Source organism: Rhinatrema bivittatum, chromosome 2, assembly GCF_901001135.1.
Source record: "Rhinatrema bivittatum chromosome 2, aRhiBiv1.1, whole genome shotgun sequence".
In the NCBI taxonomy this organism is placed as follows: domain Eukaryota; kingdom Metazoa; phylum Chordata; class Amphibia; order Gymnophiona; family Rhinatrematidae; genus Rhinatrema; species Rhinatrema bivittatum.
Window position 1 is genome coordinate 143,818,972 of NC_042616.1, and position 24,528 is coordinate 143,843,499.

At 47.1% G+C, this 24,528-nt stretch overlaps 1 protein-coding gene across 3 annotated transcripts in view; it reads right to left on the reverse strand.

The window, feature by feature from the left end:
• ARMC3 (armadillo repeat containing 3) overlaps nt 1-24,528 on the reverse strand; it is a 641,613-nt gene that overhangs the window by 225,905 nt on the left and 391,180 nt on the right. For 2 of the 3 annotated variants that reach the window (XM_029588705.1, XM_029588707.1), the window contains exon 13: nt 22,367-22,462. The exons of the other annotated variant lie outside the window; for it this stretch is intronic. In XM_029588705.1, coding sequence (XP_029444565.1) covers nt 22,367-22,462 — 96 coding nt within the window. The remainder of the gene's footprint in view (nt 1-22,366; nt 22,463-24,528) is intronic. 3 annotated transcript variants of the gene reach the window in all.

Consider the following 24,528-nt stretch of genomic DNA (forward strand, 5'->3'; position numbering starts at 1 on the left):
CAGAATAAGGAAATACCTTGAATAGAACTCTCAGCCCTGCTGGGGGAGAGAGACCAGCTCTACCGCGCCCATGCTAGAAGGGCAGAGAGTTCCATCTGAAGTATAACCTGCTGGGCAGAAGAAGCCCATGATGGACATGGGGGAGAGGTCCCTGGGAGCCGAATGAAATTGAGATGGTACCCCTGAAGTATCGTCCTCCCAGCGATAGGCAAAGTCAATGAGCCTGCCTCCCACTGGGGGATCTGGTGTCACGGGTGCGCTCGACTGACTCGTGCCCCCTCACTGCCAGTCAAAAGCCCATAGCTGGGGCTTGCTGTGGTGCCAGCTGGGGCCTAGGCGCATGCTGGTGGCAGGTGCGACCCCTGGAGCTAGTGCATGGCATGCGAGCCCAGGAGGCCACAGGATAATACTTCCTCTGCCTATAGAAGGGATTCTGGGATCCTGGCTTGGTAGATTTCCTGGCTGAGGAAGGGGCGTCGGAAGCACTAGCGGAAAGCTGCTGAAGGGTGTCATGTTGACCTTTCAATTGCGCTACCACGTCCCGGACCTTATCCCCAAAGAGGTTGTCACCTGTGCAGGGGAGGTCAACCAGCTTCTCCTGTACCTCTGGGCGGAGGTCAGAAACTCTGAGCTAGGCCATCCTACGGGTGCTGATGCTGAGCGCAGCTTCGCAGACCGCCGTTTCAAAGTCATCATAGGTGGATCACACCTCATGCTTGCCAGCTTCCAAGCCAGCAGGCAATGGCCAGGACAGCCTCCTGTTGCTGCTGAGGTAGACCCTCTGCGAGGTCCTGGACTCGCTTCCAGAGGTTCCTGCTGAACTGAGTCATGTACAACTGGTAGGCGGCAATATGGGCAACCAGCCTAGCGCCCTGAAAGACCTTCCTGCCCAAGGCATCGAGCTCCCTATGTTCACGCCCTGGTGGGACAGAAGCATGGGTATGGAAGAGCCTGGCTTTCTTCAAGGTGGACTCTACGACCACAGACTGGTGGGGAGGTGCCGCTTCTCGAACCTCATGGCTTGCTGCACCAAATAGGTGGCATTTGCCTTCCTATTGACAGGGGAGAGAAAGATCAGGTGCTCCCACATCCAAAGGAGGAGGTCCTTGAAGATATCGTGGATGGGAATCACCATGATCTCCTAAGGAGCATCAACAAACTGGAGCACTTCCAGCATTTTGTGTCACGCATCCTCCACCGTGAGCAACTGGAAGGGGTTAGCCTCGGTCATGGCCCTCACAAACCCCATGAAAGACAGATCCTAGGGGGGTGATCAACACCTTTCCTTGGGTGGAGAGGGCTCCAAGAGGAGTTCATCTGAGTAGTTAGAGGAAGTCTCCTTGGAATCATCCCCTCAAGGGTTATAAGATCCTTCCTCCTCACTAGGGCCAGTGCGACAGGGGCAAGGCCCATGTGGGATATCAACCCTGGGCTCCAACGGCTTCAGAGGATTTGAAGGGCACCGTGGGAACTGATGGCTCCCCTGGCATTGAAGGGGCCAGAGGGACCTGGTAAGGGCTCGGGGAACCAAGGCCTCAGGAATATGACACAGGCCGCATCTTCCTTCTCGGAGGACCCAATGATCGGGATCGCTCTGGTGAGGGGCATTGGTTGCTGTTGGGGGATTGAAGACCCCTTGGGCACTGGCTGCATCGGTAGGGTGCCTAAAAGGACGTCCAGACGCTCCAGCAGGGGTGCTAGGATTGTCGGCAGAGGCTTGGGCACTGGTATAGGGGCCTGTGGCACAGGCGGCTCAACGCTCTGAAGCACCCTGAGCATCGCTGTCTGAACCCTGCGGTCCAGCTCCTCCTGAAAGTCAGGTAAGGACAGGACTGAGGGAAGGGGACAAGGCATCACTGGCTCTTCCTTGGGTCTCTGAGGTGGCACGGTGCACAGCACTGACATTGTTGGGGAACACCTGGGACCTCCAATGGCTGGGGTTGCTTCGGTGGCGGTATGGCGGCCGCAAGTAACGCGCTGGAAATGGAACTGTGCGCCGACAGTGACCGGTGGCGATGCTTGCAGGATCTCCCACGGTGCTCGGCCCAGTCGTTCTGCAGAGTCAAGGATGATATGTATGCCTGAGCTTGACACCAACATGGAGACAGCAACTGACCCAGAATCCTCCGCAATCTTAGCCTTTCTGGCTATGTGAACTTCAAATGTCTTACTGAGCCTGACCTGCAGGAATTCCAAGGACACCTGGTGTTGCGGTCTCCACCGCTTCCCCTCGCCTAGGGCTCAACCCTGCCTACCTCTGCCGCTGGAAACGCCGCATCCCGCATGCCCTGGACCCCGGGGGCTCCTCTCACTCCACGTGGCCGCCGCCATTACGTGCCTGTTTCTCTGCTGTCTCGCGCACGCGCGAGGACGCCCGCTTTGAGCGCTCAACTCCCGGAAGCCTGGCCCCGCCCGTGCTGATTACGTCACGCCCAAGTCCCGATATAACCGGCGCCCAGACTTCTACTCATTACCTTGCAACGAGGTTCACAACTGTTTAGTTGGTCTTAGTTGCGTTCCTGGTGATCCACGTATCCTGCTTCTGACTTCGGTTTGCCTTCGACTCCGCTTCAGCCTGCCGCCTGCCTCCGACCTTGGTTTGCTTCCAACTCTGCTTCAGCCTGCCGCCTGCCTCTGACCCCGGTTTGCTACCGACTCCGCTTCAGCTTACAAGCCTGCTTCAGCTCCGCTTTGCTACAGACCCCGCTTCAGCTTACAAGCCTGCTTCAGCTCCGGTTTGTCACAGACTTCGCTTCAGCTTACAAGCCTGCTTCAGCTCCGGTTTGCTACAGACTCCGCTTCAGTCTACAGTCTGCTCCAGCTCTGGTTTGCTACAGACTCCGCTTCAGTCTACAGTCTGCTCCAGCTCCGGTTTGCTACAGACTCCGCTTCAGCTTACAAGCCTGCTTCAGCTCCGGTTTGCTACAGACTCCGCTTCAGCTTACAAACCTGCTTCAGCTCCGGTTTGCTACAGACTCCGCTTCAGTCTACAGTCTGCTTCAGCTCCGGTTTGCTACAGACTCCGCTTCAGTCTACAGTCTGCTCCCGCTCCGGTTTGCTACAGACTCCGCTTCAGTCTACAGTCTGCTCCAGCTCCGGTTTGCTACAGACTCCGCTTCAGTCTACAACCTGCTTCAGTTCCAGTTTGCTACAGACTCTGCTTCAGTCTACAACCTGCTTCAGTTCCAGTTTGCTACAGACCCCGCTTCAGTTCACAGCCTGCTTCAGCCTCCGGTGTGCTACAGTTCTGCTGCCGCCCGCTGCCCTGTCATCAGCTGGCCCTTGGTCCTGTACAGCCGGTTCCTGCCTCCCGGCTACCTTGGACTTCCTATCTTTCTTGTTTACTCCAGGCCCAGCCTACGGACATTCTTGCTGCTGGACTCTTTAACTATACTCTACGTCCCACGGTCCCAGTGTCCTACGGGCTCCTCCTGGGGGGTTACTGGGCCCCGGGTAAACACCCTCTGCCTGTGGCTCTGCCTCCCGGCCTATCTCATCACCCTAGGTAGGCCGGCCCAAGGGTCCACTACCTCGCCTGCAGTGCCCGACTGCAACACCTGGACAGCAGTTGAAGCTGGCTGACACTTTGTGATGCCTAATTATAGGGTCACAAAAGCAGAAGGAAATGGTTGTAACTTCAGGCTAGACTGACACTATAGGGGCACCATTTTCAGGGGCATCTGTAAACACAGCCTAAGATGTGATAATTGCCCTGACCATCAAGATTCTAAGAGAACAAAGGACTATCTAAAGAGTGATGGTAAATGAGCCCCACCTTGGAGAAATAATCAGGATAGTTTAGGGATAATCTACCATGCTGTTGACATGACAATCTATATAAATGATTCTCTGGGTAGTCACGCACTGTTAGAATTTCTAACCTAGTACCATATTGTATTTACCTATAAAAGAAGGATCAGTTCATGTATACAAGGAGATGCTGGTGGTCAGTTTGTCAAAGACTGACCACCAGTCAGTTTGTCAGCATCTCCCAAGAATACTTATATTGATCAATAAAAAATTATACTTTCTACAAAATCTAAGTGTTCTTATATCCAAGGATAAACGTCATAAAGTGTAATTTGGCGCTTAACAAGGAGGTGGAGGATATCGGTGAGATCATGGAGGATCTGTCACTGTTCCCGCAAGCCTTAGAAGATATGGAGAGAGGAACAGCAAGAGGGAGCATATCAAGGGGTTCCCCGCGACCTCTCGGTGTCGAGGGCTCTGACACGAGAATGGATGGAGCAGACTTGGACGAACCAAAAAGTTTCTCCATCTTATCAAGACATGCCCGACGGCCTTTGGGGGTCATCTGGTCACACAGATGACACCCACGGACATTGTGCGAGGCCCCCAGGCAGAGGATGCACACCTCATGCGGATCCATGATGGACATGGTCCACGGGCAATGGGTTTACCGATGAAAATGGATGATGCCATAAAATCTACCCCGCGTATGGTCGTTGATCAGCGGTCACCACGAGGCGAGTAGTCGGGAATCAACTACAAAAGCGAAACAGACAGTAATTTAACCTACCACACGAGAAGGCACCGACCGTGAAGGGGGACCCGACAATGGAAAAACAGGAAACATGATACTTTCATAGAAAAATAGAAAAAGAGTGGAGCTCCACAAACAGCAAGGCAATTGCACCACGGAAAAGAAGAGACTGAAGAGGGACCTTACATGGAAGCGCGGATAGTGGCATGCTGGGCATGCTCAGTATGCTGGTCAAAGCTTCTAGAAACTTTGACAAAATATTTCCATCCTGGGCTCCATCAGATGATGACACCCATATGTGAGGGCTACTATCCTGCTTGTCCTAGGAGAAATTACAGTTCCTAACCTGTTTCAGGTGATAGCCAGATTCTGATGACTGGCCTCAAATAGTGTTGTGCAAGGGTCTTTATGGAGTACAGGTAATGGAAGTTGGAGAGGTCATGGAAACTGCCGGCTGAACACACATCATCGGAGACTTCGCACTCGGCGCCGGTGCCGTCTGAATGCACATTGCTGGCGATGTCTGCGCGCTCTCAAATAGCACGTTACCCTACTTGTCTTGTGGAATACAGGACAAACGAGTCTTCTTACAGTCAGATCTCCATTGAAAAGTGAGTTTCTGAGATATAAATGTGAGCAAGTCAATGAAGGGCTTTTGAGAAAGAAGCCAGGATCCTTGTGGGGGTAAGCAGGGCCCTACTGGGGAGGATATCCAGTGTGAGCATGGAGAAGACTAGGATTGTTGTTATAGATACATCAGACATATGTATTCATCCAGGTTGGCCTTCATTTCTGTAGGGTTAGAAAGTTAGTTTTTCATTTCCTGAACATCTGCAGCTGTTGGGATATAAAAGTGAATTAATTGAACTTTCTATAGAAGCTAGCAACAGGTGCATGGAGTTCCTACTAGCACATCTATATGACACATCTTCTTAGTGGGAAGCTGTACTATAGTTGAAAGGGCCACTTCATGTGTACTCCTTGCCTCCCAGTGCATTGCTTTTAGTAAAGAGGAAGCATAAAAGATTTGCCCCTCTGTAGACTATACCCCTAGCTGATACTTTCAACCCCAAGCCTTTCTTGTAATCCCTTCTAATCCTGTCATCCCCTCCATTTCAACCCTCCCCCATTCCCTCCTCACTCTCATCCCTCATTCCCCATCCCCTCTCTCTTACCTCTCTCTCTCCTCCAAATCTTATCTTATTTTATTTATTTATTTATTAAGCTCTTATATACCATCGTTCAGTCTGGCCATCATAACGGTTTCCATGCATAATATATAAATAATAATAAAAATAAATTAAAGAGCAATTCTCCATAAAATATGACAAATAAAACAAAAGCAAGTTTGCTTACCGTAAACAGTGTTTCCATAGATAACAGGATGAATTAGCCATGCTGTCATGGGATCTGTCAATCAGATCCAGGAGGCGGAGCTTTACAAAGCAGAGATTTAGATTTTAGCTCTCTGCGGCTGCGCGTGTGTTCCCGCGCAGGGAAGTAACAGATTCTCCTCAGTCTGTGATTAAGCTGTAGTTCGGAATGACGGTGACTGCCAGGGAGGAGGGTGGGTCAGCATGGCTAATTCATCCTGCTATCTACGGAAACACCGTTTACGGTAAGCAAACTTGCTTTTTTCTGTCGATAGCAGGGCTGAATTAGCCATGCTGTCATGGGAGTCCCAAGCTCCCGGTCACGTTGTTTATGGTATATATGTTTGTACGTGATCATGAACAGTGTGGCATGCACCGTGTAGAAGAGGATAGAGATTGCAGGATTGTGTGTCCTATCTTTGCATCAGTGGCTGTTTGTTGATCAAGGCAGTAGTGCGTTGTGACGGTATGGAGCGATGACCATGTAGCTGCCTTACAAATGTCAATGGGTTGTACATGTTTAAGGTGTGCCAAGTAGGCCGCCATTGCTCTAACTTGGTGAGCTTTGGGAACAGAATGTAGCTTTAGGTTCTGTTTGTCATAGCAGAACTTGATGCACTGTGCTATCCAGCTGGAGATGGTGCGTTTAGCCAGCGGTAGTCCTGGCGCTTTCGGGTTGAAAGAGACAAAGAGTTGAGAAACTCGGGAGTCCGAGTTTGTTCTTTCTTTGTAGTATGCTAAAGCTCTTTTGCAATCTAGTGTATGTAGTAATTTTTCCCTTTCATCTGCATGAGGTTTAGGGAAAAAGATGGGCAGTTCTATGGTCTGATTGAGATGGAATTAGGAAACCACTTTTGGTAGGAAGGATGGGTGAGTTCGGAGAGGTATTTAATATGTGCTGAGTCCATGGGCTCAAACGGGAAAAGCATTAGCTGTTCAAGAACTATGTTGAGGTTCCACGGAACTGGAGGTTTGGAGATCGGAGGGCGAAGGTTGGTTAACCCCTTGATGAAACGAGATAGTAAGGGGTGATTGGAAATAGGAATATTGTTAAATGGTCTGTGATATGCCGCTATGCACTGAGATGAACTCTAATGGATGAGATGCAAGACCAGCTGTGTACAGAATATGTAGATAATCCATGAGTAACTCAGGTGAACAGTCTAATGGTGGTACACCGTTAGAAGTGTACCAGGTCGAGTATCGTTTCCATTTACAACTATAGTTTTTCCTTGTTGAGAGTTTCCTGGATTCTAACAAAATGGATTGTGCCGAAGTGGAAACTCCCTGTTCTGTTAAAAGGAGCCTCTCAATCTCCATGCTGTCAAATGGAGAGATGAGTGTAGTGGGTGTAGAAGTGTTCCTTGATCTTGGAAGAGAAGACCTGGGCGATTCGGTAATGGAATGGGGTCCGTGATGGACAGTCGGAGAAGGAAACTGTACCACGGTTGTCTTGGCCAGGCTGGAGCTATCAGTATCAGTTGAGCCTTCTCTGTTATGCACTTTTGAAATGTCCTTGTTATAAGTGGTATGGGAGGAAAGGCATACAGGAGACCTGTTGTCCACGGAATGAGGAAGGCATCCTGTGCGATCCTGAACTGACTTGGTCATTTCGAGCAGAATTTGGGACCCTGAGCATTGATCTCTGTTGCAAAGAGATCTATCACGGGTATCCCCCATTGCACGAAGATGCCTTGGGCTATCTCCAAATTGAGTGTCCATTCGTGAGGATGAAAGATGCGACTTAACCTGTCCGCTCTTGTATTTGCTACTCCTGGTAGATAAGTTGCTTGCAGATGTATGCAATGTTGGTGAGCATGTTTGAAGATTGTCAGGGTCTCCTTGCAAAGGGATCATGAACCGGACCCTCCTTGCTTGTTGATATAAAACACTGCCACTTGATTGTCTGTGTAGATCATGACTCTGCGGCCCTTTAAGTAATCTTGAAACACTTGTAACGCATTTCGAATTGCTCTGAGCTCTAATAAATTTATTTGCAGGGTCTGCTCGGAGATTGTCCATAACCCTTGTGTTTCGTAAATCTCGAGATGTGCTCCCCATCCCTTGTGAGACGCATCTGTGCTTAAGACTGCGTTGTGAGGAGGAGGACTGAATTCTGCTCCTTTGGACAGGGTGGAGTATAGGAGCCACCATGTTATGTCCTGTTTCATCTCGGAAGGGGAAGCAGTTGGTGCATCATACTTGTTCCTCATCTTGCCCTCTGTGGTCTTAACAGAATTATCCGAGGACGTAGATGCAGCAGAGGAAGTGATTTGTATTAATTGTCTACGAGATAAGGAATCTACACTTCGTGGGTGAGATGACGTAGAAGTGGAAGGGCTCACTGCCAATGTATCTCTTGTCTTTGCCACTTTTTGATGAGAGTGACGTGATCGTCTATGGTGATGGTGTGATGATGATCCTGTGTGGGTTCCATCTCCCGACAGTGATTGTCTGATTCGTCTTGACTTCACCTCTGTAGGATTAGAGTGTGAAGAGGTGGAATGAGGTACATCTGGAGACTGATGTCTTCGTTTTACCCCATGTAGTATTGAATGATATGTTTGTTTGGACTTTTGTAGTCCACTGTGCATCGATCTGTGTGCTGTCGAGTGCGCCAATGTCTTCGGCGCCATGTGCGCCAATGTTTGCTGTAAGTTGTGCGCATATACCGACTTGTGCGCATAAGTCATCGACGCCATGCGTGCAGATGGTGTCGGCGCCGAGCGCGCAGACATCTCCAGCAATGTGCATTCAGACAGCACCGGCGCCGAATGCAAAGTCTCCGATGATGTGTGTTCAGCCGGCTCCGGCGCCATATGCGCAGACGTCTTCGGCGCCGTGCGTGCAAACGTCTTCTGCGCCGTGCGCACAGACTTCTTCGGCGCCGTGCGCACAGATATCTTCGGCACCGTGCACACAGATGTCTTTGGCGCCTTATGCGCATGTTTCCTGCTGTGCGCGCCGGTATCTTGTGCGCCGATGTGGATTCGGATGCAGAAGTGTTATGCACCAATGGTGATTTGGGCGCAGAAGGTGCTTCAGGAGCATAAGTTGTCGGCGCCAAAGTTTTAGGTGCTGTTGTTTCCTGCGCCGGTCACCGAGGCTCTTTCGGTCCTCTCAGATCCGAAGGCCTATGTCGGCTCGGTAAGTCCTTACCTCCAAGCCTGGAGGGTTGAGAATCCCACAACGACGCTCTTTTCTGTGACGGAGCCGCCGTTGACAAGGTGAAGAATGTGCCTCCGATGGCTCAGAAAAAGTGAAAACTTCAAGCATTCTGTAGGCCCGTTGTTTTTGGGCTCTTGGGGACATTCGAGCACAGAAATCACAATTTTGTAATTTATGCTCTGGTCCCAGTCATCGGTAACATCGGTCATGGCCATCCGTGACCGAGATTACCTTGCCACAGACACAGGGTTTAAACCCCGGCTTTTTTGACATTTCAAGAAAAATAAAAATGCTGAGAAGTCAGCCTCGCGTGCGATCCTGCTCGCGGAAAAAGCAGACTGAGGAGAATCTGTTACTTTCCTGCGCGGGAACACACGCGCAGCCACAGAGAGCTAAAATCTAAATCACTGCTTTGTAAAGCTCCGCCTCCCGGACCTGATTGACAGATCCCATGACAGCATGGCTAATTCAGCCACGGGAAAAATAAGATACAATAGGCAAATAAAACACGATAAAAAAAATCATACAAAATTAAAACACTTAATTAAAAATTATAGATTTCTCTCTCTCAGTTGTTAAAATTAAGTGCCTCATGTTATGTACAGTATATAAAATAAAGTAAAATAACTGTTAGTCATTCCTCCCAAATGCGATTCCAAAAAAGTCATGTTTTCAAATTCTTTTTGAATGATTTTGTTTCAGCTTGGGTCCTTAACTCAACAGGCATTTCATTCCAAAGTTTTGGGCCAGCGAGGGAGATACTTCTCTCTCTTACTTGACAAAGATGTGCTGATTTAACTGAAGGTATTGTCAGCATTCCTGTGTTGGCTGATCTCAAATTTCTCTGGGGTTTATGTAATCTAATTGCCATGTTTAACCACTCGGTTTGTTCTCCATAGATAATTTTATGTAAAATGCATAGTACTTTATACTGTATACGATATCTTACGGGTAACCAGTGAATATTTTGTAGTATGGGTGTGATGTGATCACTCTTTTTTGTCCCTGTTAAAAATCTAGCGGCGGTGTTTTGTAAAATTTGTAAAGGATGTATAGTTGAATCAGGTAAGCCTAATAACAGGGAGTTACAATAATCAATACTTGAGAAAATTAAAAGCTGCAATACTGTTCTAAAATCTTCCTCCGTTAGCTTGTTGAGAAATTCCAGCTTTCACCGGCTTATAACATTTTCTTTCTGCAATTAAGCATTACTTGTCGCAAAAAGTGGTGTGAACTGACTTAAACAGGGGTAAAACACTCTTTGAGGGATATTGTGATCACGCAGAAAAGCTTAAAAAAGTAATTTCTAAGTTATATATTATTCTCAATAAAGATCTAGAATCTCCGCCATCCAATATTGTACAATGGGAGAAAGACCTGCAGGTTAGGTTAGAACCTCAAGAGTGGTTATCATGTTATAACTCAGCTAAGAAAGGCTCAGTTTCCGCTTTAATAATGGAGCAGAATTACAAAATGTTGTACCGTTGAGGCCGGTTTTATAAAATTGCGCGAGCGCATACTTTTGTTCGCGCAGCAGGCGCGAACAAAAGTACGCTGGATTTTATAAGATACGCGCGTAGCCGCGCGTATCTTATAAAATCCGGGGTCGGGGCGCGCAAGGGGGTGCACATTTGTGCAACCTGCACGCGCCAAGCCCAGCGCGCGCTGCCTGTTCCCTCCGAGGCCGCTCCGATTTCGGAGTGGCCTCGGAGGGAACTTTCCTTCGCTCTCCCCCCACCTTCCCCTACCTAACCCACTCCCCCCGGCCCTATCTAAACCCCCCCTTACCTTTGTTGCACAATTTACGCCTGCTAAAAGCAGATGTAAATCTGCGCGCGCCAGCGGGCTGCTGGCGCGCCATCACCTGACCCGGGGGCTGGTCCGGAGGCCTTGACCATGCCCCCGGGCTGGCGCCACGCCCCCGGGCCCGCCCCTGCAATGCCGTGTCACGCACCCAAAACGCAGCGTCATTTAGGACACGCCCCGACATGCCCCTTTTACAAAGCCCCGGGACTTACGCGCGTCCCGGGGCTCTGTGTGCGCCGGCGGCCTATGCAAAATAGGCGTGCCGACGCGCGAGGGCCCTGCGCGCGTAAATCCGGCCAGATTTACGCGCCCAGGGCATTTAAAATCCGGCCCTTGGTATCTCACTCCGGAGAAACTACATAGATACTATCCCTTATGTACAGATATGTGTTGGAGGGAGTGTGGAGCTAAGGGGACATTTCTACATATTTGGTGGGATTGTGTAACTATAAAGGGATATTGGAATATGATAATTGGTCTTATATATGAAATAACGGATGTACATGTCCCTTTTCAACCAAAAATATTTCTCCTCAACATATATCCTCCTGAACTGTGTGAGCAGAATATATATTTGATACAACAGGTTATTCAGGTCGCTAGAGCAGAGATTGCAGGCTCATGGAAGAAGCGGGAAGCACTGTCTCGAGCAAGGGTTCTGCAACGCTTGACAAAAGTATGGTATCTCAACAAGCTGACAGCCATCAGAAGACAACAAATTAAAAAACATCTGTCTCAATGGAATCGATTCATATTATGGCGGAATAAACAGACGTATCCATCTGTACTTGACACCATTCATCCTTCTTGAACATCCATTCTTCTTGAACACCGGACTGTTAAGGGGACAGGACTTTGGGGATGGGGGAAATGGATTAAAATATACACACTGTTTGCACTGTTTGATTAATATGTTTGCTGTCGCTATACTTCTCTAGCAGGCTTTATTCTGTTTATATAATGCAATGCAAACATATGTTGTTAGACTTGAAAAATTATAAATAAAAAAAAAATCTTCCTCCGTTAATAGTGGTTTAAGCCATCTCAATGTCATTAGTTTGAGGTAACCTTCTTTAATTCTAGCTGTAATACGCTTTTTGAGATTGAGTTCTGTATCAATAATTATCCTGAAGTCTCTAACCTGATCTGTTGGTTTAATTGATGTATTGTTATCATAAGAAATGTCAGGTGGTAAGTCCTGTCTCATTTTTCTTTCTAGTATAATTATCTCTGTCTTGTTAATGTTTAAGCTTAGTCTCATATGTGTAAGTTGTTGCTTAATAATGCTTAGGTACATGGTTGCCAATTTGTATGTCTTTTCCAAAGTAACATTTAATGGAATTAAAATCTGAATGTCGTCTGCATAAATAAAATATGTTAAGCCTAGTCCAGACAGGAGATGGCACAAAGGTAACATATACAAGTTAAATAGAGTAGCTGACAGTGCTGAACCTTGTGGAACACCTGTTTCAAGGGAAATTTTGTCAGATTTTACATTATTAATTTGTACAATATATGAACGGTTCTCCAAAAATGATTTAAACCATTGCAAGGTTATTCCAGCTATTCCGATTTCTTGTAGCCTATCGATAAGTATCGCATGGTTAACAGTGTCAAAAGCTGCCGAAAGATCTAGTAATATTAGAAGGTATATTTGTCCACTGTCAAAACCCCTAACTACCGTATCTAATAATGCAAGCAGTAACGTTTCTGTACTTAAATTTTTCCTGAAGCCAAATTGAGCAGGGAAAAGAATATTTTGTTCTAAATTGTTTCTGAACTACTTTCTCTAAAATCTTAGCTAAAAATGGGAGGTTCGATATTGGTCTGAAATAATTTAAAATGAAGGGATCTAGATTTTGTTTTTTAAGATTGGCTTGATGGAGAGCGCAAGGTGAAGGACTGAGAAAAAGACCTTTTGCATGCTGGTGGCTGTGGGATCCCGGGGCCGAGCGTTCTTTGCCTGAACCGACGGTAATTCACAGCTGCTGAGCCTGGTGACGTCGGGGGACGGTCCCGGAGGCGGACCAGGAAGTGCTCCTCTTAAGTGGGCCACGTGCGGCGCACAGCAGACGCCGTCATGCAGCTTGCCAGGCTTTGCCTGGCTTCGCCTGGATTCGTCTGGACTCACCTGCGACGCCTCTAAGACTCTACTGACTTATTTTCCAAAGGTAATATTTCAGATTTTTTTCATGGGACTTCCCTATTGTTATCTTGTGAGTGTGGTATTGGCTGCATAGTTAGAACTGTGACGGTGATTGTTTCCAGCTGTTAAAGTGAATATATAATTTAAGGAATACTAATTATGCCTCCTAAGAGAAAAGGGAGAATGAGGGGTTTTCCCTCCCTTCCACTATCCTCACCTATACAGCAGGAAATTAGCCGTTTCATGATCTCTCCTGCATTAAATAAGGCAGGTATCAAAGAGTCTGATGTGCCAGATAGTCAGGGAGGATTGTCTGGGCCGGCAGAGGAGGCCTCCTTAAGTCCGAACACCGATTTACCACCAGCACAAAGACTTGATGAGAGGAGTCATGAGGAAGTTCCTTTACAAGTCATCTTTTCTAATCCTATAGCGGGAATTTATGAAACCCGCTTGACAGATTTGGGAGAAGAAGGAACATCTGGTACTGCTGGACTGTCTCCAATAAGAGTAGTGGGGGGATTGGAGTCTGAGGTTTCCCTAAGTGAGAAAAAGGATCAACTGTCTAGCGGGATAACCCCAGTTCCTCTCACTCGTCCTGCAGTGGTAACATTGGATACTTTGTGGGAAATGATGGCGGAAATGTTATCTAATATAAAAGGGTTAGAAAATAAAGTAGATGTGTTAAGTACTGGGAAAAAACAAGAATTTCTTCAAACACAAAAACAAATTAAAGAATCTGTAGATAGAATAAAGAGACTTGAAGATTCTGAAAAAAAAAATCAGGAATTTCACGTAGCTGTGGTTAAAGACAGGGAAACTATTAATAGACGGTTGGAATCTCTCGAAAATAATACCAAGCGATTAAATCTAAGATTTTTGAACTTCCCCAGAATTGTTGGAGAAGTACCACTTATTACTCTTAAAAAGTTTTTACTAGAAAAGCTTGGCATTAATTTTGAAGAATCTCCAGTAGTAATTAATTGTAAATTTTTACCTAAACCTAGGAATTTAGATGAAAATGAATCAGAAATGATGTTTCAGGGGGATCTCACAAACTTTTTAAAAGATTCCACAGCTCAGGTTATTGACTGGGGTACTTTATTGACAACATTTCCATCTATAAATGATGTTAATCAGATTATGAAAAAATATTTCAATAAATACCCCATTAACTTTCTGGAAAAGATAATAAAAATTTTCCCAGACCTAGCAATACCTACTCAAGTTAGGCGAAAAGCCTTCTTGGCATACCGCCAAGAAGTAACATCGATGGGTTTCTCATTTACACTGAGATTTCCGTGTAAATGTCTAATTAAAAAACAAGATGATCTGTTTATTTTCTTTATACCCGAACAATTAAAAAATTTCTTGGAACAAAGGAAAATGACAACTTCATCCCCAGTAAGTAATTAATTAAGAAAAAATTAGTAATGCGGATTCTATGCCGATTCGTTTGTGAAATCTCCCCGTAGTATTTTCTACTATACCGTAAATCGCTCTCATTTTGTTTTGATATGTTAACGGTGTTGGCACCTCAATATGTTTCTGCTTAAATGATATAATATACATGTATTATTATTTATTATTATTATTTATTTTTATGAGGTTTCCAAACCATGTTTTTCTTTCTTATGTAAATTATTTTGTAAGTTTGAATTGATGAAAACTTATAAATAAAGAATTAAAAAAGAAAAAGATTGGCTTGATAGTAGCACATTTTATTACCTCTGGGACTATTCCTTCGTTTAATGATAGATTAACTATGGCAGTCACGATTGGAGCAATAGTGTTAGCAATCGCTTTTAACGACAGTATTGGTATTGTATCTAAAATATGGGTCGCAGGATTTAAAATCAATATCATTTTTTCTATTTCCTCTATTGAGCATTGTCCAAAATTTGACCATTTCTCTATTTCTCTAGTTTGCATGTTTATTTCTTGGTTTCCAGTAGGATCCATACATTCAAATAGATTAGTTATCTTATTCTTAAAGAAGTGAGCTATCTCATTACTTTTGCTTTCTAGAAGCACATTATTATTATGTACGTCTGGTTTTGTCAGGTTTCTAACCATATTAAATAAATTTCTCGGATTATGGGCGAATTTCTGAATTTTATGAATAAAGTAATCCTTTTTTGCCTGGTTTATTACCTTTTTATAATGGGTAAATAAGAGCGGTATTCTCAGAGTGTCTGATCAGTTCTCTTCGATCTCCACTTTCTCTTTTTTCATAAACTCTTCTTTGCTTGGCTAATTTGTTTATTAACCCAAGGGTTTTGGTTTTTTGGTTTCTTAAATGTTTTCAAGGGGTTTATTTTTTCTGCTATAAACAGGTTGCTGTTATGCCAGGAGGTAATGACATTAGTTACATTGAAGAGGTCTATATTATCTTTACAATTTTCAAATTAATTATTTAGTTCTTCAGTTAAGAATGGAGCACGATAACTGAACGTTGTTGGGGATGTTTTGATTGCGGTTTTATTTATCTCAAATTTTATGCTAGTATTTATTAAGAAGTGGTCTGACCAAGGCACGGGAGTACATTCAATCTTTTTTACTGGAAACTTTGTGGCATTTGTAAAAATTAAGTCCAGGCTGTGTCCAGCTTTGTGAGTTGGCCCAGAGGGTAATAAATTAAAACCAAGTGCTGCCAGTGAAGCTGTAATGGTGCTACATGCTGTGGATAAAGGAGTGGAGTTCATGTGGAGATTGAAATTCCCGAGGATAATTGTGGGCTTGCTTAGATTAACATTTAGAGTAATGAATTCTATTAGTGGGGATGTATTATGTTCTAATAGACCAGGTACACAGTAAATCAGACAAATTTGGAAGTTGGTAGTGTCAAATAATGCTATTTCATGATTTTATGGTAAACATTTTGAACATAATTGTTATGCCTGTCGGTCGCAGATGGCTGCGACCACTCATGCTCACTCTTTTTTCCCTGAACCGTCAATTCTGGGAAGAATGGCGGCCTCTGCTAACCACCGGCGACCTCCCTGGCATTCCCGGGACAGCGTGGGCGCTGACGACCGCCATCTTGATTCTGGAATCACAAAGGCGCACGCGTGCGCAAGGGCCTCCTTTGTATACATCATGAACCTCGGGGGCGTCCCCTCCCAATGACGTCAACTCGCTATTGTACTTAAGCTGACCGACCCTTGCCTTCTACGAGTTAGCAAGGAGTTCCCTCGTTGCTATATCTGCTTCATTCTAGGACTTCCAGTTCCTGACTCTGGTCTTTGCATACGAAGCTCTGAGTACCCGCTCCTTTGGGGCTCTTCCACATTCCTGGCTATCCGCTCCTTGGAAGGGTTTCCTGCTTTGGACTACTACCTGACCCGCTTCCCAGGTCACTCTCCTAGAACCACCTCTTGTGAGAACTTCTACGTTTCCAGCTGTATTTGAGATTCCTTGCGGTGTACCCCATGCCACGGGCCACTACCGTTTCCCTTCAGGAGAGGTTATCTAGCATACCCTGTGCTGTAGGGTATTGGCACACCAACTACAGAAGCCACTTCCGGGTTCCTGCACCTCTAACCAGTTCTTCATCATCTACTATACAGACATCCTCGGCATACCCCGCTCTGCGGGCCACTACCTGATCTGCATTCCAAAAGTACCTATACTCGTCTGAAGGGATTCCCGGCGTACCCCGCTTCGCGGGCCACTACCAGATCTTCAATTACTTTTCTTTCCTTCATAATAAAGTCTCTACCTTCCAGCTGTGTCCTATGCCACTGAGATCACGCCTGCTGACGGTGAGGCTCACAGGGCTCTTCTCTGTGGGCGGAAACATCTCTCATCTCAGCTGAGGGTTCACTTTCTCACAAAAACATAACAGATTGGTAACTCCATGGACCCGGCTCAGGTCTCAGCCATCCAGGCCATCCCTGGTCTGGCCCAACGTCTGGCCGAACAGCAAAGGACATTAGAGACTCTGACTAACGCCTTCAATCAGCTAAGCTCTCGACTGAACTCTGCATCTCTGCCTGACAAGTCCACTGCCTCTCCACCTGCTGTGCCTGTACGACTCTCCATGCCCTTGCCAGCACCCACTCATTTTACAGGTGATCCCCTGTTATGTAGAGGCTTTCTGAATCAGTGCTGTATGCACTTTTCATTACAACCTACCTACTTTCCAAACATAGCGTCCAAAACTACGTACATACTGTCTCTTTTAGACGGGAAAGCTCTGGCCTGGGCTTCACCTCTCTGGGAGCGTAATGATCCAATTCTGAGTGATTTGATGGGTTTCCTTGCTCTCTTTCGTTCTGTATTTGACGACCCCGCTCACAAGACCGTCGCTGGATCTGCACTCCTACATCTTCAACAAGGTACCAAACCTTTGACTGATTATGTTATTGAGTTTAAAACCTTGTCCTCGGAGCCACCTTGGGACCTGGGTTGCCTGCAGGCTATTTTCCTGGAAGTTCTTAACTTTTGCATCAAAGACAAATTAGCAGCACGTGAGCTCCCTGATACCTTGGACTCCCTTATTGATCTCATGGGATGAATTGATCGTCGTCTGCAGGAGCGGTCACAAGAGTTAAAGAGTCCTAAAAAGATGTCACCAGGAGTTCCACGCTCTCGTCCAACGCCTGCTACTCAGACTACTTCCATATCCAGTATCGAAGAAAAAGAACCCATGCAACTAGGCCGAGGCCGCCTAACACCCAAAGACAGGCGTTATCAAAGAAGGTTAGGCCTCTGCATGTACTGCGGACAACCTGGCCATGCAGTGCCCTCCTGTCCTATCTGTCCAGGAATCTCGCAGACCTAGGATCTGCCGGAGGACTCCTCCTAGGTCTATCTTCTCCATCTCCTCCATTGACCATTCCAGTCTCTATTGATGCTCTCGAATTCCACACATTAGCCCTAGTGGACTCCGGTGCCGGGAGAAACTTCATACTCAGACAACTCGTACAGCACCTTTCGAATCCCCACTGTTCGGACACCTACGCCACTGCTGTTATCCTCCATACATGGCGAGCCACTACCTGGTGAGTTCTCTTGTTCTACTCAACCTATTTGTCTCCGCACTGAGTCGCTCCACTTGGAGACCATCTCCTTCCTGGTCCTGGATAAGGCAATACACCCGGTGGTACTCGGATTGTCATGGTTACAGACGCACTCACCCTAGTTTCATTGAAGCACCTTGGAATGTCCCAATGGGGAAGAGATTGCCATGGCAAATGTCAACAAATGGTCGCTCCTATGCCATGCCTGACCACTACCACCTCCCTTCCGGGCCTACCTCAGCAGTACTCATCTTCTCAGGACATGTTCCCTAAGAAGGCAGCAGATACTCTGCCACCTCACTGATCTTTTGACTGCGCCATTAACTTAGTCCCCAACGCTGAACCTCCTAGAGGAAGAGTGTACCCACTTTCTCTGTCTGAAACCAAGGTTATGTCAGCCTATATTCAAAAGAACCTGGCAAAGGGTTTAATTTGGCCTTCTAAATCTCCAGCCGGAGCCGGATTCTTTTATGTGAGTAAGAAGGATGGATTCCTTCGCCCATGTATAGACTACCATGGCTTAAATAAGATCACCATGAAGGACCGCTATCCATTGACATTGATCTCTGAACTCTTTAATAGGCACCATGGGGCCAAAATATACACAAAACTGGACCTCAGAGGGGCATATAACATATGCCAGAGCGATGAAGGGAAGACAGCATTTAATACCCGCGACGGCCATTTTGAATATTTTGAATATTTAGTCATGCCCTTTGGCCTTTGCAACGCCCCGGCCATGTTTCAAAACATGATGAATGAAATCTTCAGGGACATGTTATACAGCTGTGTAGTAGTATATCTGGATGACATACTGTTTTTTTTCTCAAAACCTGCAGAACCATCAAGTAGACGTCGCCAATGTTCTACAAAGACTAAGGGATAACCGCCTGTATGCCAAATTAGAAAAATGTTCCTTTCACCACGAATCAGTTCCTTTCTTAGGCTATGTGGTATCCAGCTAGGGATTCCAAATGGATCCGCAAAAAACCAAAAGCATCCGAGACTGGCCTCAACTACTGGTCTTAAGGCTTTGCGAAGATTTCTCGGATTTACAAACTATTACAGATCCTCATTCATCACTTTTTTACCTTGACTGCGCCCCTTATAGCCATGACGCGGAAGGGAGACAATACCTCTCAATGGTCTGCTGAAGCGTAGATGCCACCCAGCAACTCAAAGAGGTGTTTATTCAAGAACCATGTCTACGTCACCCGGATCCCCGACGACCATTCATGGTCGAGGCGGATGCTTCTGACGTCGTGTTGGTGCTCTCCTTAGTCAACACAGTAACACCCACGCCTTACATCCCTGTTCCTTTTTCTCTCGGCGTTTCTCACCTGCTGAGCGAAACTATGGGATAGGAGACAAGGAGCTACTAACCATCAAATTGGCATTTGAAGAATGGCGCCCATGGCTCAAGGGTGCACATCAGATAACGGTTTACACCGACCACAAAAATCTTGAATACCTGCGTCATGCGCAACGCTTGAACCACAGACAAGCTCGCTGGTCCCTATTTTTTAACCGATTTGATTTCCTATTGAAGTATCGCCCAGAGGACAAGAACACCTGGGCAGACGCCCTCCCCCGTTCCTTCATACCGGAGGACATTCCTGATACCCCACGTCATATCATTGACCCTACCAGGGTACTTCTCTCAGCTACACACGGTTCCAGCTGGAAAGACAGTGGTGTCCCAGTCTCTTAGGAAGAAGATCCTCAGATGGGCCCATGACTGTCTGCTTGCAGGCCATCCTGGACAATCCAGAACACTCACCACCTTACAAAGATACTACTAGTGGCCCTCTATGAAAGAAAATGTAAGGGCCTATGTGGCATCATGTCCTACCTGCGCAAGAGAGAAACCTCCGGCCGGTCATCCCTGGGGACTTCTCCAGCCACTGCCCGCTCCTAGCGAACCATGGACACATACAGCCACGGACTTTATTGCCGATTTACCAGTGTCCATCGGCAACAATATTATCTGGGTCACCATTGACCGCTTTTCTAAAATGGCTCATTTTGTGGCACTACCCAGTTTACCAGCAGCTCCGGAATTAGCGAAGTTATTCATCCATCACATTTTCCGTCTTCATGGCATGCCAAAACACATCCTCTCGGACAGAAGGGACCAGTTTACAGTGAAGTTCTGGAGATCCCTGTGGAAAAAATTGACATATCCTTGGATCTTACATCAGGTTACCACCCACAAGCCAATGGACAGCAGAGAGAACGAACAACACGCTAAAACAGTTTCTCCGGGCTTATGTTAATTCCAGATAAAGCAACTAATCCGAGTTGCTCCCCTGGGCAAAATTCGCACTGAATTCTCATCAGTCAGCTTCAACTGGGTCGTCACCTTTTCAACTAGTTTATGGACGTCAGCCACTACCTCCACTACCAATGCCATTATCCGTACCTTCTCTTGCAGCCCAGGCATCGGTGCAAGAACTGTATCAGCTGTGGGAAAACACTAAAGGGCTTCTCCAGAAGGCTGGACAACAGGCCAAGAAGTTCTACGATGCCCATCACAGAGAAGCTCCACAGTTATAACCCGGAGACAGGTATGGCTTAGTACCCACTTCATCCACCTTAAACTGCCATCTGCTCGATTTGCGCCAAGGTACATAGGACCTTTTCCAGTCCTCCGCCGCCTGGGTCCAGTCACGTACAGCCTGAAGCTACCACCTGCTCTTAGAATACACAAGGCCTTCCACATCTCACTTCTGAAGCCGCTCATCTTGTCGGAATTCTCCAGAAAGACACCTGAACCTCAACCTCTCACTGCAGAAGAAGACATCACTTACCAGGTAGAGGACATCCTGGATGTTAGAAAACATGGAAAACATTGGGAGTACTTTATTTCCTGGGAAGGATTTGGTCCTGAGGAGAATAGTTGGGAGGAGAATAGTTGGGAGCCTGCATGCAACATCCTCGACAAGGAGTTGATACAATAATTTCACAGATCACATTCTAGGAAACCAAAATCCCCAGGGAGGGGCCCTAAGAAGAGGGGTACAGTTACACCTGTCAGACGCAGACGGCTGTGACCACTCATGCTCACCTCTCTTTTCCCCACACCGTTGATTCTGGGAAGAATGGCGGCCACTGCTGACCCACGCCGACCTCTCTGGCGTCCTCGGGACAGCATGGGCGCTGCCGACTGCCATCTTGGATCCGGAATCACTTAGGCGATTGCGTGCGCACAAGGGCCCCCTTTGTACACATCATGGCTGGAACCTCGGGAATGTCCCCTCCCGATGACGTCAACTCGCTATTGTACTTAAGCTGACCGGCCCTTGCCTTCTACTAGTCAGCAAGGAGTTCCCTCGTTGCTGAATCTGCTTTATTCTAGGACTTCCTGTTCCTGACTCTGCTCTTGGCATACAACGCTTTGAGTACCCGCTCCATGGGGGCTCTTCCTCGTTCCTGGCTATCCACTCCTCTGAGGGCCTTCCTGCCTTGGACTACTACTTGACCCGCTTCCTGGGTAACTTTCCTGGAACCACCTCTTGTGAGTACTTCTACGTTTCCAGCTGTATTGGAGATTCCCTGCGGTGTACCCCGTGCCTCCGGCCACTACCGTTTCCCTTCAGGAGAGGTTATCCTGCATATCTTGTGCTGTAGGGTATTGGCACACCAACTACAGAAGCCATTTCCGGGTTCCTGCACTTCTAACCAGCTCTTCATCATCTACTATTCAGACATCCTCGGCATACCCCACTCCGTGGGCCACTACCGGATCTGCATTCCAGGGGTACCTATACTCATCAGAAGGGATTCCTGGCATACCCCGCTCCGCGGGCCACTACCGGATCTTCACGTCTGTGGTATCACTGTGGGTATACCCCACTGCTCAGAACTGTACTATTGCATCTCCTGCTCTGCGGGCATTACTTTTCTTTCCTTAATAATATAGTCTCTACCTTCCAGCTATGACCTACGCCACTGAGACCACGCCTGCTGATGGTGAGGCTCACAGGGCTTCCTCCCTGTGGGCTGAGACACCTCTCATCTCAGCCCAGGGTTCACTTTTCACAAAAATATATCAATAATTTCGTTACATATGCTTTTTTCACTATTAGCTAAGACCCCCCCTCTGCATTTAGGGCGGGGGACTGAGAAGGTGTCATAATTGTTGTTTGCTATTTGATTAATTAAAACTGAATCAGTGCTTTTTAACCAAGTTTCTGTTATTGCTATGAAATCCGGCTTTTGGTCTTGTAATAAATCTACTATTAGGACAGGTTTTTTGTTAATGATTGAGCATTAATCAGAAAAAAATGTAATATAAACCAATAGCTAATTAATGAGCAGTTATGAGTGTTAATATTAATGAGGTTACTTCTCTCCATCGTTCTTCCTTCTTTTTCTTCTTTGGTGTATTGAAATCTTTTGTTGTTGCGGCATTTTAAGCAGTAATTTCCCCAATTCAAGATCACTGGAATTGAAAAATTAGAGTTATTAAACATTTGAGAAGCAGTTATATCTGGTTATCTCACATCACCCCAGTTGGTCTCCATTCAACCTTCTAGTTGCTCTCACATCTCCAGTCATATTTTCATCCCATTCTCTCACTCTCCACAACTGATCTAACCCTCAAGCCCTCCGGCATCTGATCCCTCTCTACAAACAGCCCCTTCTCTAAACCTGTCCCTCTCCAAGGGTCAGCAACAATACTTTTGTGGGGGCCTCAGGCCATAGATGGATAACAGCTAGTGAGAAGAGATGGCAGGCAAGGACAGGAACAGCATATTTTGTTTGAGCAAGATCAGTTGTGGGTGAGGAGAAAAAAGCTCTGGCAATCTCCACCAGCCCATGCACACTCAGTCTTCACTTTCTATCATGGCTGATCCTAAGCCAGATGGTGAACTGCAAGTGCCAGCAGCATTAGTAATTAATATAAATACTGGACTTATGAGCCATTGCAAGCTCACAGACTCCACAGTGACCCTAATCCCTTCTCATGGCTTTCTGTTACCACTAAAACTTATGCAAAGGCAGTGCCACAGCAAGGCCTGTAAGTATGTGCTGGCTCACATACACCATGCTGATTTCAACTACTAATGCTGCTGGTTCCTAAAAAATGCTGCCATTTGAGGCACTTGTGACCCCTCCAATGAAAATTTTGTGACTCTATTTGGGGTCCTGACTTACAGTTTAGGAAGCCATGAGCTAAAAGATAAATTGGGCCTATACTCTCTGAAGTGTTGTGTCTATTACAGGAAGGTCATTCAGGGAAGCTGCACACCCAAATAACCATAATGTTGCGGGAGCACTAGGGAGCGGTCCCAATTCGGGAGAGAGTGTGCCTTTGGGCCATGGCACGGCTCCAGAGGAGGACTCTGGAGAAGCACCGAGGCAGGCGAGGTGTATCCGAGCACAGGCGGACAGGCTGAAGATTCAGAACCCTGACCTCTGCTGAACCCAAATGCACCAGAAGAGACCCAACAACGCAATGCTGGTCTCTGGGGTAGCCCTCCGGCCACTCAATAGCCCTTTCAAACCCGCCGCCTGGGAACGGTAGGTGTGACAGGACGGACAGAGGTCGAGGACAGGCGATGACCGTGGAACAAGGATGAGACATAGGCATTTGGAGACTTGGACGAGACAAGACACTTGGAGACTAGGACAAGACGAAGTACTTGGAGACTTAAGCAGGAACTGCCCCTCAGGGTGCCCTACACAGTCCCCCATGGGCTGGTCATGGACCACCCTGTCCCACTGCACACCCTACATAGCCTAAAGAGGCTGGTCATGGATCAGGTGGAGAGCAGGACAAGCATAGGACTAAAGCTTAGGACAAAGGAGGAATCCAGGCAGCACTTGAAGACAGATATGACCGGAACAAGGCTCCAATGACCGGAACAGGACTCAGGCTCAGATTCAGACACAGATTCAGGCAAACTCAGGATGGTCATCTGGAGGAGGAATCCAGCGGTGAGACAAGGCTGGAATACCTGGAGCCAGGAACTGGAGGAACCGGGACAACTGGACACAGGAACTGAAGTACTGGGACAACTGGAGACAAGGACCAGAAACAGGAACATCTGGAGACAGGAACCGGAGAACTGGAATGACAAGGCACAGGACAGACAAGGGCACAGATCCGAAAAGGGCCCAGGAACCACGGACGAAGACAAGGGAGCTCCAACAAAGAACATGGACCTTGAAGAAGAGACGATGGACCTCGGAGCCTCCTGGATGAAGAACTGAAATGGAGCATCCAGGAGCAGGCATGCTCCTTGCGAAGGCTAGGAAGGACTGGCGAAGAGCCCTTTTATAGGGCTGAAGATAAGATGCCGGGATGACGTCATCAGGCAGGGCCGCGGAGCTTTTCCCACCGCGGGCCCCTTAAATATTGAGCAGAGACGCGGCCGCGCACCTAGAGAGAGCCGGGGCCAAGAAACAGCGGTGATGGTATTCATGCTGCGAGGCACTGGAGCTGGAGGCGGCACTCTGCCATGGGACAGGTCAGTAAGACGGCGGCTCCATGCTGCGAGAGAG